This window comes from Rana temporaria, chromosome 6 (genome assembly GCF_905171775.1).
Source record: "Rana temporaria chromosome 6, aRanTem1.1, whole genome shotgun sequence".
Lineage (NCBI taxonomy): Eukaryota > Metazoa > Chordata > Amphibia > Anura > Ranidae > Rana > Rana temporaria.
This window is the reverse complement of record NC_053494.1, coordinates 98,578,793-98,594,081: the sequence shown is the minus strand read 5'-3', so window position 1 is coordinate 98,594,081 and position 15,289 is coordinate 98,578,793. Positions and strand designations below refer to the sequence as shown.

The 15,289-nt window shown below is 45.2% G+C and overlaps 1 protein-coding gene across 2 annotated transcripts in view; it reads right to left on the bottom strand.

The window, feature by feature from the left end:
- KPNA7 (karyopherin subunit alpha 7) overlaps positions 1-15,289 on the bottom strand; it is a 90,415-nt gene that overhangs the window by 26,527 nt on the left and 48,599 nt on the right. Inside the window, exons 6-7 of one of the 2 annotated variants that reach the window (XM_040357057.1) lie at positions 7,795-7,877; positions 6,254-6,517 (exon numbers count right to left, since the gene is read on the bottom strand). In XM_040357057.1, coding sequence (XP_040212991.1) covers positions 6,254-6,517; positions 7,795-7,877 — 347 coding nt within the window. The remainder of the gene's footprint in view (positions 1-6,253; positions 6,518-7,794; positions 7,878-15,289) is intronic. The other variant, XM_040357058.1, reaches the window with a different exon arrangement.

Sequence of the window (15,289 nt, the reverse complement as noted above, 5' to 3'; positions counted from 1 at the left end):
TGTTTTTTTTAAAATTGGCCTACTTTAATGTGATTGCATAGTGTTGGTGCTATGGGATGCCTATAACAAACCCAGGTGAATGAGTATGCAAGCATCTCATGGTCATAGAAATGGAGAGCATGTTGCTTGTGAAATTTAATACAAAAATTGAAGACTGTGGGATTAAAGGGTCACTAAAGGAAAAAAATGTTTTGCCTAAAATTAATGTCTGCAAGGTAGACAGAATAGTGTAATGATTCTGTTAAAAAACGAGTAAATACCTATTAAATTCCTTAATCTATATCAGTTCCGGCGTTCTAGTTTCTGTTCTCCCATTCACTTCCTGGTTGTTCGTTCATGTAAGAACTACATTTCCCAGTATGAATTGCGGCACGCCCAGCAATTCACACCTCCTTGAAGTCTAACACGTAGAGAGCGTCCTGCCACACAGATGTAGTTCCCAGGAGGGGGTGAGCATGTTACTGACCACCGCAGTAAAGCCTCCCATAACGGTGGTCAGTAAAATAAGACAAGCAGGAAGTGAACAGAACAGAGAAGAAAGAGCAACTTCTGAGCAAAAACGAACAATGAGGAAGTGAAAAATAGGATTTTTGTACTCACCGTAAAATCTATTTCTCTGAGTTGATAGACGAACACAGCATCCTTTGACAGTAGGGTTATATCCGCTTCCCTTTAGGAGAGTTTAGGCAGAAAAAAAAAAAAGCACTTTAAGTGTTAACACCACATTCCCCAGTGCAGCTCCTCCCAGGGGGCGTGGCACCCCTGGTATAACCCACACCCTGCTCTAGCAGCCTCAGTTCGTAACAAGCAGTACAAACAGAGGGGTGGGTGCTGTGTCAGTCTATGAACTCAGAGAAATGGATTTTACGGTGAGTACAAAAATCCTATTTTTCCTTCTGTTCATAGACTGACACAGCATCCTTTGACAGTAGGGTCATCCCCAAGCAGTGTCAAAAAATTTCGAGGGGTGGGAAATCAGCAAACCAGGTTACACCCCAAACAAAACCGGAGCTGCTCAACGGAGAAACTCCAACCATAAACTGCCGCCTGTAACACCTGCAGCCGAAGAAGGCATCAGAAGATGCACACACATCCACCTTGTAAAACTTTAAAAAAAAAGTGTGGATCGACGACCAGGTCGCTGCCTTACACCCCTGTAAACACAGAGGCATGATGCCAGAAAGCCCAAGAGGCCCCGATCGCCCTGGTCGAATGCGCCATAACCCGAAAGGGGGGGCGCACGCCCCTTCAGGGCATAGGCCTGACGCACAATCCGTCGGATCCACCTGGAAATGGTGGCCGACGAGACTGACAGGCCCTCTCGTAGGACCAGCCACCGACACGAACAGTGAGGCAGACTTCCGGAATGGAACCGTAACATACAAGTACACTCGTAGGGCCCGAACCACATCCAGAGGATGTAAAGTGGCCTCCTCCTTGCATTTCGGCCGAGGACATAAGGATGGAAGAACAATGTCCACATCAATGTGAAGCGCCGAAACGACCTTGGGGAGAAAAGACGGCTGCGGGCGCAGCACCACCTAATCCTTATGGATGACCAAGTAGGGAACCTTGCAAGACAAGGCCGCCAGTTCAGACAGACACTCGTCTGATCGAGGTAATTGCTACCAGAAAAAAAAAATCACCTTTTGTGACATTCAACAAAAAACCTCCCGAATGTCCTCAAAGGGAGCATCCTGAAGCACCGAAAGGACTAAATTCAAGTCCCAGGGGGGTAGTGGAGGACGCACCGGAGGAGTGCGACGCCAAGGGTCGCTGAAAGTAAACAGCCAGAGCAGAAATCTGACTCCTAACCGTACTAAAGGCGAGAGCCTGATCCACTCCCTGCTGGAAAAACAGCCGAATCCTGTACACTGTATGTACGAGGGTGCCATTTCATCTCCTCAAACACAGAGATGTAGGCCTTCCACGTATGATGGTAAATCCTAAGTGAGGCAGACTTCCGTGCAGGTAGCACGGTAGAGACCACCGAGCCCAAAAGGCCTCGGTCCCTCAGCCCCTGGCTCTCAACAGCCACCATCGGACCCTGCAAAAGAAGATCATCTCCCAGGGGGAAGACGCTAGGGGGCGTCTGCCACCAGACGCACCAGGTCCGCGTACCAGGAGCGATGTGGCCAATCTGGGGCAATCAGGATTGATAGAATCCCTTCGGTTTCCACTCTGCGCAGCAGGCAAGGAAGAAGCTTCCGAGGAGGAAAGGTGTAAAATAGGCGATAGTGACCCCAAGGAGCCACCAACACGCCCGCCCACGGGTCTCTTGACCTGGCCACGATCGTGGCACCTGCCGGTTGAGGCGGGACGCTAGAAGGTCCACGTCTGGAGTGCCCCACTTTTGGCACAGACCCTGAAACCCCTGCGGGTGGAGAGACCACTCTCCTTGGTCTAGTGCAGTTCGACTTAGGAAGTCGGCTTGCCAATTCCGTACTCCCGGAATATACATGGCCGATAGAGCCGGAACGGACCTTTCGGCCCACCGAAGGATGTGCGCGACCTCAGTCATTGCAGCAGAACTCCGTGTGCCTCCCTGATGATTGACGTACGTCACGGCCGTGGCGTGGTCGGACTGAACCATGACCGGTCGGCCCTGTAGATCCAGGGACCACCTGGCAAGGCACAGCTTGATTGCTCGGAGCTCCAGAATATTGATCAGTAGGCGGGACTCCACCTGAGTCCAGCGCCCCTGGGCTGACTAGGTGCCCCAAACGCCCCGCCCCAACTGGAGAGGCTGGTATCCGTCGTAACCACGGTCCAGTGGCACGGCAGAAATCGACTTCCCAGCCCAAAGCACCGGAGACGCCAGCCACCACACCAGGGGAGACACGACCAGTTGACTCAATTGAATCTGGTAATCCAGAGATGACTGAAGCTTGTCCCAACGTGACAGCAGTTCCCTCTGTAGTACCCTGGTGTGGAATTGGGCATACGGAACCGCTTTGAAAGAGGCCACCAACAGATCCAGAACCCTCCTGCAGAATCGCAGAGATGACCACTTTTAAGTCGGCAACTGCTGCACAGCAGATTGCAGAGTCTGAAGTTTTTCAGATAGGAGAAAAAAAAAATCCCGCCCTGGCAGAATCCAGGACTAGTCCCAGGTATTCCAGTCCCAGAGACAGAACCAACACTGACTTCTGGACAATACAGAAGCCAGCCGAACTCTTGGAGAGTCTGACACGTGAAGACACGTCCTCCACCCATTCTGAGTTCGAAGAAGCTCGTAGAAGAATGTCGTCCAGACATCCCATAACAAACCCCTGCTGTCACAGCCTGGCCAGTATTGGGACGAGCACCTTGGTGAAAACCCATGGTGCCGACACCAAGCCGAACAGGAATGGCACCAATTGAAAATGGTCCTCCCTGACGGAAAAGCACAGAAACCTCTGGTGCCTTGAGCATATGGGAACATGCAGGTACGCGTTCATGACAGCCAAGGACGCCAGAAAATCCCCCTGATGGAGTGCCGCTATTACCGAGCAAAGCGACACCATTTTTAAATTTTGCACTTTGACAAAACAAACGAGGGCCTTGAGGTCCAGGATTGGACGGACCCCGTCCTTCTTGGGGACTACAAACAGATTGGAGTAAAACCCCTGAGATCGTTCCATCGAGGGAACTGGCACAATCACTCCCCTGACCAGAAGATCCTGGACAGCCCCTGACCGAACCAACCGGCGAACTGGAGGAAGCTGGAGGAAAAAAAAAAAAAAAAAAACACTGTTTGGTAGACAAGAGAGAAACTATCTTGTACCCCGAGGAAACCACTTGGCAACCCCAACGAACGGAGAGGAGAGACCTGAGCCACGAATTTGCGAAGCCAGTCCCCCACCCGAGACACAGGCAGGGGCAGACCTTCAGGCGGAAGCAGGTATGTCCACAGACTTGTTGGGCTTGCGGTACAAGGTGCGCAGCTGCCCCACAGCGGGGGTCTTAGCACCTTGTAAACCTTCCCCCACCGCACAGGGCGGGCGAAAAAAAAACGCTTGGGGGTAGTAAAGGAGGGTCCTTGCACATGGCGAGGTCCCTAGCCGTTCCCAGACTGTGGGAACAGCATGCTCTTACCACCCGTGGCATCAATGATGCCGTTCAGGGAAGTCCCAAAGGGACCGTTAACCCTTAAAAGCCATCCACCAAGGCCTTCTCTGAGAACTAGTCTGCGGACCAGCACATCAGCCACACAAGGCAACGCAGTACCACCGTATAGGCGGAAGCCCTGGAAAGCAAGAGCGTAACCAGGACCGACTCAGACAAATTCTAAGACCCCGAACTAATTGTTCAGCCAGGTCCTTGCAGGTCTCGGAAGCATCCTGCAGCAAAAAACGATGCCCGTACAGTCAGACCGTGATACCAGAGCTCCGGCCAAAAACGGGTCTCACAGCCGAACCCCCTACCGCGAAGATGGAGCGGGCCACAGCCTCCATTCTCCCATCCGCAGGGTCCTCAAAGGCAGGAGCCCCATCCACATGGTGGTTAGCTAAACCTGGACACTGGAGGGTCCACGGACGGAGGAGAGACCCACTTTACCAAAAAAAGGTCCTCCACAAAGGGATAACGGGTCGCAATGCAAAAACTGTCACATTCCAGCACACAAAAAGGCCCTGCAGTGAACACACACAGCCCTGCAGTGAACACACACAACCCCCGCTACGCACACAGGTCCAGGTGATAGGAGACCCCAGAAAAAAAAAACCCTCACAGCCGTCACCCAAATGGGAAAGGAGGGAGAGGAAATAAGGGAGAGAGGAAAGCAGGGCAAGCCCTCAGTCGACCTCCCAGGGGAAAATTCCAGCCAGACCACTTACCTGAGCAAGGGGCCACTACTTACCCGTCCTGCGACCAGCGGCTGGAGGTATCCCAGACAGATCCAACGTCCGCTAAAACGGCATGGCTGTTGGCCAGACACACTGACAAGGCCATAAAAGACCAGTCATATGTGTGCCCTAGAACAAAATGTTCCCCGGCCGCCCCTGGAGCAACGGGGCCTGTCGTGGACGCCCCAAAGCTGAGCTAAGGGCCGGCACACGCTCGATGACCAAACATGGGGGGACTACAAGAGTCAAGACCCAGCCTGTCACCCAGTCGGCTGTTGATAGAAGAATCACAGGATTCAAAAATGCAGGAACAAAAATAATAAAAGCGGGGGAAAAAAAATCTCCAGAGTACAGAACTCCAGAAGTGCCTGACCTCTCCTGTCATTAGGCATGAAAAAACTGGGGCTGCTAGAGCAGGGTGTGGGTTATACCCGGGGGGCCACGCCCCCTGGGAGGAGCTGCACTGAGGAATGTGTCAACACTTAAAGTGCTTTTTTTCTGCCTAAACTCTCCTAAAGGGAAGCGGATATAACCCTATTGTCAAAGGATGTTGTGTCCGTCTATGAACGGAAGAGAAAGAGGAATGTCTGCAGGTAAAGGATGCTTATTATGAAAAAAATGTATTTCCTTTACAACCCCTTTAACTAGTTTGTTACAGAAACTTTCCAGAATTTTATAGTTCTTCATTTGCCCTGCTATATATTCTACAGATGATTTCTCAGGAATTGCAGCTTGAGAGTTGAGAAGATTCTCAAATCACAGCCACCCCAAAAAGGTAAAGACAAACATCTTTGAAGTAATGCCCCTGTAGTGAAAATTCCCGCAAATGGTTAAAATCTTGTGCTTTTTGGTATGCTCATGTTTAATACCCGATTCCCAATTCTATTACCACATACACAGGTCATTCTACCTGGGTTCCTGATCAAAAAGTTTAAGCCCCCTTTCACAGAGGCGCTTCTAAACTGCCAGCGCACTTAGCTTTTTTGGCCCTGAAAAGAACCTCAATGTGAAAGGTGCCTTAAACTGCTTTAGCGACATAAAACCTTGTTCTCCCCAACGCTACTTGTATTGAAAATATTTTTTCCTTAAAAAGTAATCCGCCAATCTTTGCATCCAGCTAGGACAACCTGATTTTTTTGGGCAAGATAAAGAGGTTTATACTTCATCTTAATGTATGTTATTGCAGCAGTTGAGATTTGCAGCTGAAATTTACCTTATGGCAGATTTTTAGGGTACTGTTGTACAGCTAGATTCATACATTCAGCCTTGGTCTAGAACCACCTAGTGCATTTCCAGTTTAACATTGGTATTAAAATTGAGCCATCAGCCATGACATTGAGTTTTCTGAACGGTCCTAAAAAATGTAACTCACTGTTGAGACCATAAGTACTAGTGGCATAAGTAAATGAAGTCCAATTACTACTTACCACTATGTTAAGTTCTTGACTGTGCATTAATTTCACTATTTGGTCTACAACTCCTGATGACACAACAACATCAATCCTATCATTGGCACCATCTGAGAGATAGGACATTGCCCAACATGTATCGGACAATATGTCTTTGTCCTCATGGTAGAGAAGCTGTGTTAGCACTGGCAATATTTGCTTAACAGCCTGAATGGGCGGGTATGGGTTTTTATTACGACAAAGGTTGGACAGTGTCCATGTAATGTTCCGGAGAAAACCAATCTACAGTGATGAGAAAAAAAAAAAAAAAAAAGTTTATGTTTAAAAACAAAAATTAAATACAGATACTTAAATATTCAACAGGGTATGAAGCAAGAAGTGTTGGGTTGAATTAAATCTATTTCTCAATTAACAGTGGACTTCATATGGCATAAAATTGAGGAAATTTGATTAACAGTCCAAGTCTCAATATAAAATATTACAGAAGTTTTTGAATTTGTTGGCCTAAAATCTCTAGACAATCCTAAAACTGAATATCATGAGATATTAGCCTGCTGTGCACATCTATTGTGAAATGCAGGAGAATCTGTTGCAGCTGGGATTTACAAGATGAAGTGTGGCAATTGATCTTTGTATGCATTTTGGCAACTTACAATGACAGCTGCAGTGAGCCAGTTTGCTTTTACAGGAAAGTACTTCAGACAATTTTTTTTATCTTTGGGCCATGTCATGTTCTATTACCAGCAACAAATACCCATTATGAGAAATTTAGCGATTTAACTGACAAGTATTTTCAATTGCTAGTAAGGTAGCAACTAGGGTTGTCCCGATACCGATACTAGTATCGGTATCGATACCGAGTATTTGCGGGAGTACTTGTACTCCCGCAAATACCGCCAATGCCTAAATAGAATACTCAGCCCCCCCCACCCGCTGCTACACCGCATCTCGCCTGGTTAATACGAGCGGGTAACATTACAGCTTTCATTTGAATAGCTGTAATGTTCGCGCCGCGTATAGACACTCCCCCTTGCTCGGGTGATCTGTCCAATCCCGAGCAAGGGGGAGTGTCTATACGCAGCGCGAATCATTACAGCTATTCAAATGAAAGCGTAATGTTCCCCACCCCTATTAGCGGCGCGGCAGCATGCAGGTAAGGGGGGGGGGACATGGCTGCTTGTGGGGGGACATGGCTGCATCGGCGAGTACTTGAAAAAAAAGTATCGGTACTCGGTCCTAGAAAAGTGGTATCGGGACAACCCTAGTAGCAACAATATTTGTCCCTTTCAAGTGAGCAAACTCTAGGCTTATACAAGTTTTCCACTTATGTAAAATTGTCAAGTTTGACCGTTTCATCCATTTGATACAAGTATCAAGTCCAAGTGCTCAGAAAGCAAAGTAGTTTTGGCAGACAATGATTAGTTCAAAATATAAAATGTTTTTAGTTGGTGAGCATGCCAAGTTAGTCTGGCTACCAAAGCAAAACACTCAACTGCTAGAGCAAACCAGCAGCAATACATTGAAGACTTCAAAATATACAAAAAAAAATAAAAATGTACCGGAGTCTGTGGCGTCACCAAGACTAAAAGTGCTGAAACCACATTGCAGCTGATCAGTATGTCTCTGTAGATTGGACCATCACCTGGAAAGAGATTACACATTACCAAGCAAACTAAAAAAAAAATAAGTTTTATAATTGGGGGAAAAAAAAAAAAAAAAAAAAAAAAAAAAATTTACATTGTCAGGATTATACTATAATGTCAGACAACTGATACTCAACTCTGCCCTTCCAGTCCTGAAGACCATGGGGGATTTGTAATTTCACAGCAGTGGAGAACCACTCACTGCACCACTATAGATAACCTAAGTCAGTGAGACTAGCTCAGCCATTTAAAAATACTGGCATTATACCAATATGTAAACCCAATAAGTGGCTATGATCCCAAACATCACATGTTGTAAAATTTTAATGAGAACTTTACGCGCAACTTTTTCATAATATTGTCCAAAGGTCAAATTGCACTTTGACCTTTGGACAATATTGAGCCATCATTTAACCACTACAGGAAATGAAGAGTTTCAGGGCACAAAGCTCTTTATGGCAATTGAAGAGTAGATGTGGCACATGTTAAGGAAACCATTTATAGTGGAATATTTTGGCACAAAACCGTGAGCGTTGAATATTCATTTGGGAAAGAGGAGGTTAAGACACACCAGTAAATCAGTATGCGTTTACATTTTGAAGATCGTTCTCAAAGTAAGCCCACAAGATTTGAGTTTTTACAAGGGCCGTTTGACTATGCAGCTTAAAGTGGAGGTTCACCCGGAAATGTACATTTTTAACATTAGATTCAAGCTCATTTTGTCAAGGGGAATCAGGTAGTTTTTTTAAAAACAAAGCAGTACTTACCGTTTTAGAGAACGATCTTCTCCGCCGCTTCCGGGTATGGGCTGCGCGTTGCTATTTGATTGACAGGCTTCCGACGGTCGCATCTATTGCGTCACGATTTTCCAAAAGTAGCCGAACATCGGTGCGCAGGCGCCGTATAGAGCTGCACCGATGTTCGGCTACTCGTGACGCGATGTATGCGACCGTCAGAAGCCTGTCAATCAAAATAGGAACGCCCAGTCCCGAACGAAGACCATACCCGGAGGCGGCGGAGAAGATCGCTCTCTAAAACGGTAAGTACTGCTTCGTTTTTAAAAAAACTACCCGATTCCCCTTGACAAAATGAGCATGAATCTAATGTTAAAAATTTTTTTTTCGGGTGAACTCCTGCTTTAAAATTTGTTCAAGTTAGTCCCTTGATTTGTTTAATACATGCTACCCACATGGTTTGAATCATATCAAACCATATGGGTAGCATACCTACCAATCATATTTGCCTGTAAAATACTTTTGCGTACACCTTGGGACACAATCAGGCCAATATTCATTACCTTCTGGTTATACTTCATCAGGTGAATGGACACTGGCAGGGCTGCTTTTAGAAATCATGGGGCCCCATACAACCTGACAGCCAAAAACACACACACACACACACACACACACACACACACACACTAAAATCACTATGTAAGGGGGCACCCCACACTGATCCCCCAGTGTAACTGGTACATTTACACTCACTTCAACACATCAGGAGTATTTACAGTCAACCACTGATTTAATTGGGACATTTACACTGACCAGCAATGTAACAGGTGTATTTACAGTAAACTCTTCCATCTCTCTGCATTCCTCTCTCACTCAGTACAACTCTGCCTCCCAAACTCTTCCTCTAACCCCCAAACCCCTACTCTGCACTTCAACACTCCCTCCCCATACAACCCTGCACCTCAACCCCCCCCCCCCCTTTTAATTACCTCTACATGCCAAAAACTGGCAGTCATTAAGGGACCTATATGAGCAACAAAAGCAGCGCTCGATGGGACCAGTAACAAAAAATAACTTTTGGCAACTGTAGTGCTCAATAGTTTTTTTTATTGGATGTACACTCAAGTTAAAAAAAACACAACTGTCAGATGAAAATTATGTAATTCAGGGAGATGCATGTGCGGAGGCTAGCAGGACGGACATGTCGGGCTAGAGCTCTGCTCTGTGAGGGAGAAAAGCCGCATATCTCAGGACGCCAGTCAAATCAAAAGTGATTCAAGTTGTGGACTCATTTGCATAAGGGGGACCTTTTGAGGAAAATGGTGCTGGGGGGTGCCCAAAACAAGTCAAAAACGAACCCCAATAGTGGCAGCCAGCAGACTAAAGTACAGCAAAAAAGGTGCCAGCCCCCTCAGCTGTATTCTCAGGGAAAGAGAAAAGGAGTATGACAAAGCAGATGAAACCCACTATCTCCCTGGGAGATTTAAACTGACAGCGAAGATGACAACATTTCTCAAGCAGCACTTCAAGACACAGCTGTCCCCTCAGGATTATTAAAGCAATTTGAGAAAATACTGCATAAAGCCTTAAAGCACACCTCAGAACAAATCTCTAACCTCATAAAGGAGATTAGAGAATTGGGGCACCGGACAGAAACATTGGAAATTAAAGTTGAAGAAATTGAAGTTTTCACCCAAGAATGTGACTAAACTGGACTCATAAAGAGGAAAATATAACACTACAAAATAGGTTGGAGGATTATGAAAACCGCGCCAGAAGGTCCAATTTAAGATTCAGAGGTATTCCTGAATCAGTCTTAGACCTCCAAGCCACCATACTAACCTTATGTCAGGAATTACTGCCAGGAATAGCAGTGGAACGGATGGAAATGGACAGAGCCCACAGGGCACTTATGCCCAAAAAGACAGAGGGTCCCCCTAGGGACATTATTGCCAAGTTCCATTATTACAGAACAAAGGAGCAGATATTGGAAGCAGCCAGAGAAAAGAACAATTTACTCTTCCATGGATATAACTCAGATATTTGCAGATATCTCCCAGCTAACTATATCCAAGAGGCGGGCAATGAAACCTCTTATTGGAACTCCAACACCACAAGATTAAATATCAATGGGGATTCACCTACCAAGGAACTCAAAATTACTTGCAGAACACCTGACCAACTTCAACAAGCCTTACTAGACCTCAAGCCAATTGAAGGAGCAGCCACAGCAACCACCTCATGCAGAAGATCAGCATCAGCTTCTTCCCACAATTTACCTCAGCATGGGATGAATAATGGTACCCATCATTCACATAAACAAGGCAGATTCGCATCTCAACCCCAGGACCAAGAAGGTACAATGGACTGACCATCACAAAAGTTTCCTTATTTTTCTTTTTGCTTCAGCAACACTTTTTGGAAAAGGAAAAATACAAGCAATGACTTTTTTCCCCAAAAGGAATTAAGTGTTACACTTAAATTCCATTCTTCAAAATTTTTGTTTATACTTTTTTTTCTCAATTTAAATATGTTTTTTTATGAAATACCCGATGAACCGATCGTATATTCTAAACACACAGTAATATTCCTATCTTATCACCTGCTACTTGTGTGTAAATTCAGGGTAGTGTACTAACCCCCTATATTAATTTAGCTAGTTTGTTAATGTACTTGTGCTTTGCACCCATTTTGCTTCACAAACACTTTAAGGCTATTTGTTTACAAGTGAAGCATAGTTATCAATACACCTTAAACAAAGATAAGTGTTACATTTTTTTTTGATAAACATTCTGTAGGGGTGTTGAAAATAATCGTAGCATCGATATTCGACCACCCACGATGCTGCATCGATGCTACGACTTGCATTAATCGGATTTTTAATGACGTCACCTGCGCGCCGCTTTAAAGGCCTTTCGAGTCTCAAAGCAGAAGCCGTGGGCGTTAGCTGCATTAGCGGGGGCGGCAAAAGAGGCGCGGCTTACACCCCCAGCTAAGGGAGCCGTGGGCTTAAGCCGCGCCTCTTTTCCCGCCCCCTGTTGATGCAGCCGAAGACGCCGCGCCTCCTTTGCCGCCCCCCCCGCTGACGGAATTCCCAGCCGCCCGTCGCCATGTGAGAGACACGTGGAGCGAGGGTCCCCGGTCCCGACCCCCCGGAGCCTTCCGATTTGGCTCACCTCACGCTGTGCACACTGCACAGGCTGCTGTGGGAGACCAGACACGGCCGAGTACTGCAGGCAGCAGAACAGTGACAGGAGTCAGATCGAGATCGTCGTCAGGTACTTGGGGGAGGCACACTGGCGGTAATTTATGGGCACACCGATTGGCGGCAATTGGTGGCACACCGATTGGCGGCAATTTGGGCACACTGATGGGCAATTTGGGCACACTGGTTTATGCATGTCTTATTGTCTTAGTGATTGATTAACATCACAACTTCATTAATTTGAAATGGATACCCTTTTTGCTCATCACTGCCACACACATGCAGCCATGCATTGCACATGTGTGGCAGTAATGAGCAAAACTAAAAATCATACAAAAAAAAAAAAAAAAAAAAAAAAGGGTATCAATGAAGTTTTGATGTGAATCAATCACCAAGACAATAAGACATGCATAAACCATAATTTATGACATGGCATACATTGTCGTTTGGCAGGACTTTATGGGGACAATGTCCGCAGTCTCTGATCCTCTCTAGTATCATGTCCGCAGTCTGATCCTTTTCTAGTATCATGTCCGCAGTCTCTGATCCTTTTCTAGTATCATGTCCGCAGTCTCTGATCCTTTTCTAGTATCATGTCCGCAGTCTGTCCATCTCTTGTAGTATTTTGGGGTCAGTCTGGAGCTCCTCTTTAAGTTGGCTGCTGTGTATACAGTTTTCTACATGCAGAGAGTTTTTTTTAAGAACAGAAGAAAACCGTGCGCAGTAATCTTGATGCATCGCGGAATCGAATCGTGGACTTGATAATCGTAATCGCATCGAATCGTGAGACCAGTGAAGATGCGCAGCCCTACTATTATAGTCACAATGTTTAGTGTTCCAATAGGGGAAATTTCAATATTATTTTGAACCTTGAATAACCCTGCATTTCATTGTGGGAATATTTTAAAAGTAACCAGTATTACCCCAGTAGTTTATTCGCTATTGCATCCCCCCCAATTTCACTTGCGGCTCTCCAGAGCACAGAAAAAAACATGTGCCTCACCTCGGATCCCCATAATATTATGTGAGGATTCAGCGAGGGCCCCTTTCCCCCTGATAGGGGGACTTTATCCCCTATCACGGGTAAACCTCAAGTACTTTAATTTTCTTAAATGTATTCAGATATTCTATAATCTGTATTGTCTCATTTTCTTTTTAAGGACGATTTTGGATCCCCCTTTACTTTTTTTTCCTTTGTCTGCACGGACTAGGCCGGGAAGCCACTTCTTAATGAATAATGGTAAGATTAGCTTGATGATTAGGCTATACTGGCTCCATTGAATGTATTGACTCTTAATGTACAAGGTCTAAAATGTACCTCAGAAATAAACAAAAGCATTTAGATCGTTTCAGGCCAAGAAAGCTCACATTGTTTGCAAGAAATGCACTTCACCACAAACACGACTCCAACATTTTATAATGCCTTTTATCCACAAGTGTATACAGCATCTGCTACTACCAAGAAAAGGGGAACCCTAATAGCATTTCACCGAACTACACCATTTGTACTGCAATCAGAAATCAAAGACCCAGAGGGTCGATACCTTATTCTAACAGGCTTTATCATGGACACCGCTATTACAGTGGTCTCTTATTATGCACCCAACCTTAATCCCGTACCCTTTACGGCACATCTTTTCCAAATTATTAATACTCACAAAATGGGCTCTTTATATGTGGTGATTCCAATCAGGTCCTCCCTCATTTTTGGACAAAACCCCCATATGCTCCTCCAAGATATCAAGCCAAGTGGTCTCTCTCCAAGACAAATTCTCACCGCTCCAGGTGAGCCCCGTAGGCAATCAAGGGCTGTTGAACCACCAAGGTGCTGGCAATGCTATTAATAGCAACAATGAAAAGGACGAAGGCTGGACAGCCGCACTCCAAAATCACAAAAGAGATGTCTTTATTTTTCAACTGTACACAGTCACTGCAAACCAACAACACAGTGTGGCTGACGCGTTTCGCACTGCAGTCAGTGCTTAGTCATGACTAAGCACTGACTGCCAGTGCGAAACACGTCGGCCACACTGTATGTTGGTTTGCAGTGACTATGTACAGTTGAAAAATAAAAAGACATCTCTTTTAAGTGATTTTGGAGTGCGGCTGTCCAGCCTTCGTCCTTTTCATTGTTGCTGGTCTCTCTCTAACCTCTATCCAAATATAATTTAGCAGATTCCTGGAGAGAATCTAATCCAACGAAACGTAATTGTACCCATTTTTCTAACCCACATCAATCATTCAGTCGCATTGATCACATATTTTTAACAATTGGTATGATACCAGAAATACTCAATTCTACCATCATACCCATCCCATGGTCTGACCACAATGCAGTGTTCACCACGGTAGCATCTGCTATACCCAAAAACCATGATCCAACTTGGTATCTCCCAGATATATTGCTTAAGCATCCTTCTTACTGCTTAGTAATTGAACAAGCCCTAAAAGAATATTTAAAGCATAATACGAGTCCAGAAATATCCCCACTCTCGCTTTGGGAAGCGCACAAACCAGTATTAAGGAACATTTTAACAATTAGGGATCCTTAAAAGAGAACGTAAACAAATGGCAAGACAACTAGAAACAGAATTTAACCCATCATTCATGGCCTTCCAAAATAGTCATAGACTCCTTCCCACAAATTCAATTACCACAAATGAAGGAAACAAAAAACACAACTAGAAAAACCAATCACACAAGACGACGTAGCAGCTGCCATTAAAGAACTCAAATTAATTAAGAGGCCAGGACCCGATGGATTCTCAGCCCGATATTATAAAACCCTCATCTCCAAGGATGGCAGAAGCATTTAATGACTTCCTAAAACAAAAAAACCTTTAGGCAAGAATCATTGTTGGCCATAATATGTAGGATCCCTAAACCACATTCGGATGACACCCTTAATACAAATTATCGTCTTATTTCTGTTAAATACGGATATCAAAATACTAGCCAAAATTAGAAAATTGCCTTAATAAAATTATTGGAATGCTGATTCAGCGAGACCAAGTTGGTTTAAGGCCCCGCGACAAGCAGCCGACAATATATGAAGGGCGAGCCTATTAGCAAAAAAGCTAGGAATTACAGCGTGTTTTCTCTTTTTAGACATCAAACAAGCATTTGACTCCATTTCATGGTCATACCTAAAATACACATTACAAAAATGGGGTTTTGGCCCTGTAACAGATTATGGACTATTCTGCCTGGACATTGATAATAATTGCAGGATCTTGAGAGACTACAAGATGTTGGTTAATTGTGACCCCAACCAGTCAATATTCTATGACTCAGTCTAGTGACATGCTAATTGCGTCAGGGCCTGGGAGGCAGTCCATTGTCCTTGTATAAAGGTGTTGTAATGGACAGGTGTTAATCCCAGGTCTGCTCTCAGAACTATAATTAGGCATGCTAAAAACTGTTTATGTGTGATAACACTGTCTCTGTATGCGGAGACGAAACGTCTGCCTAG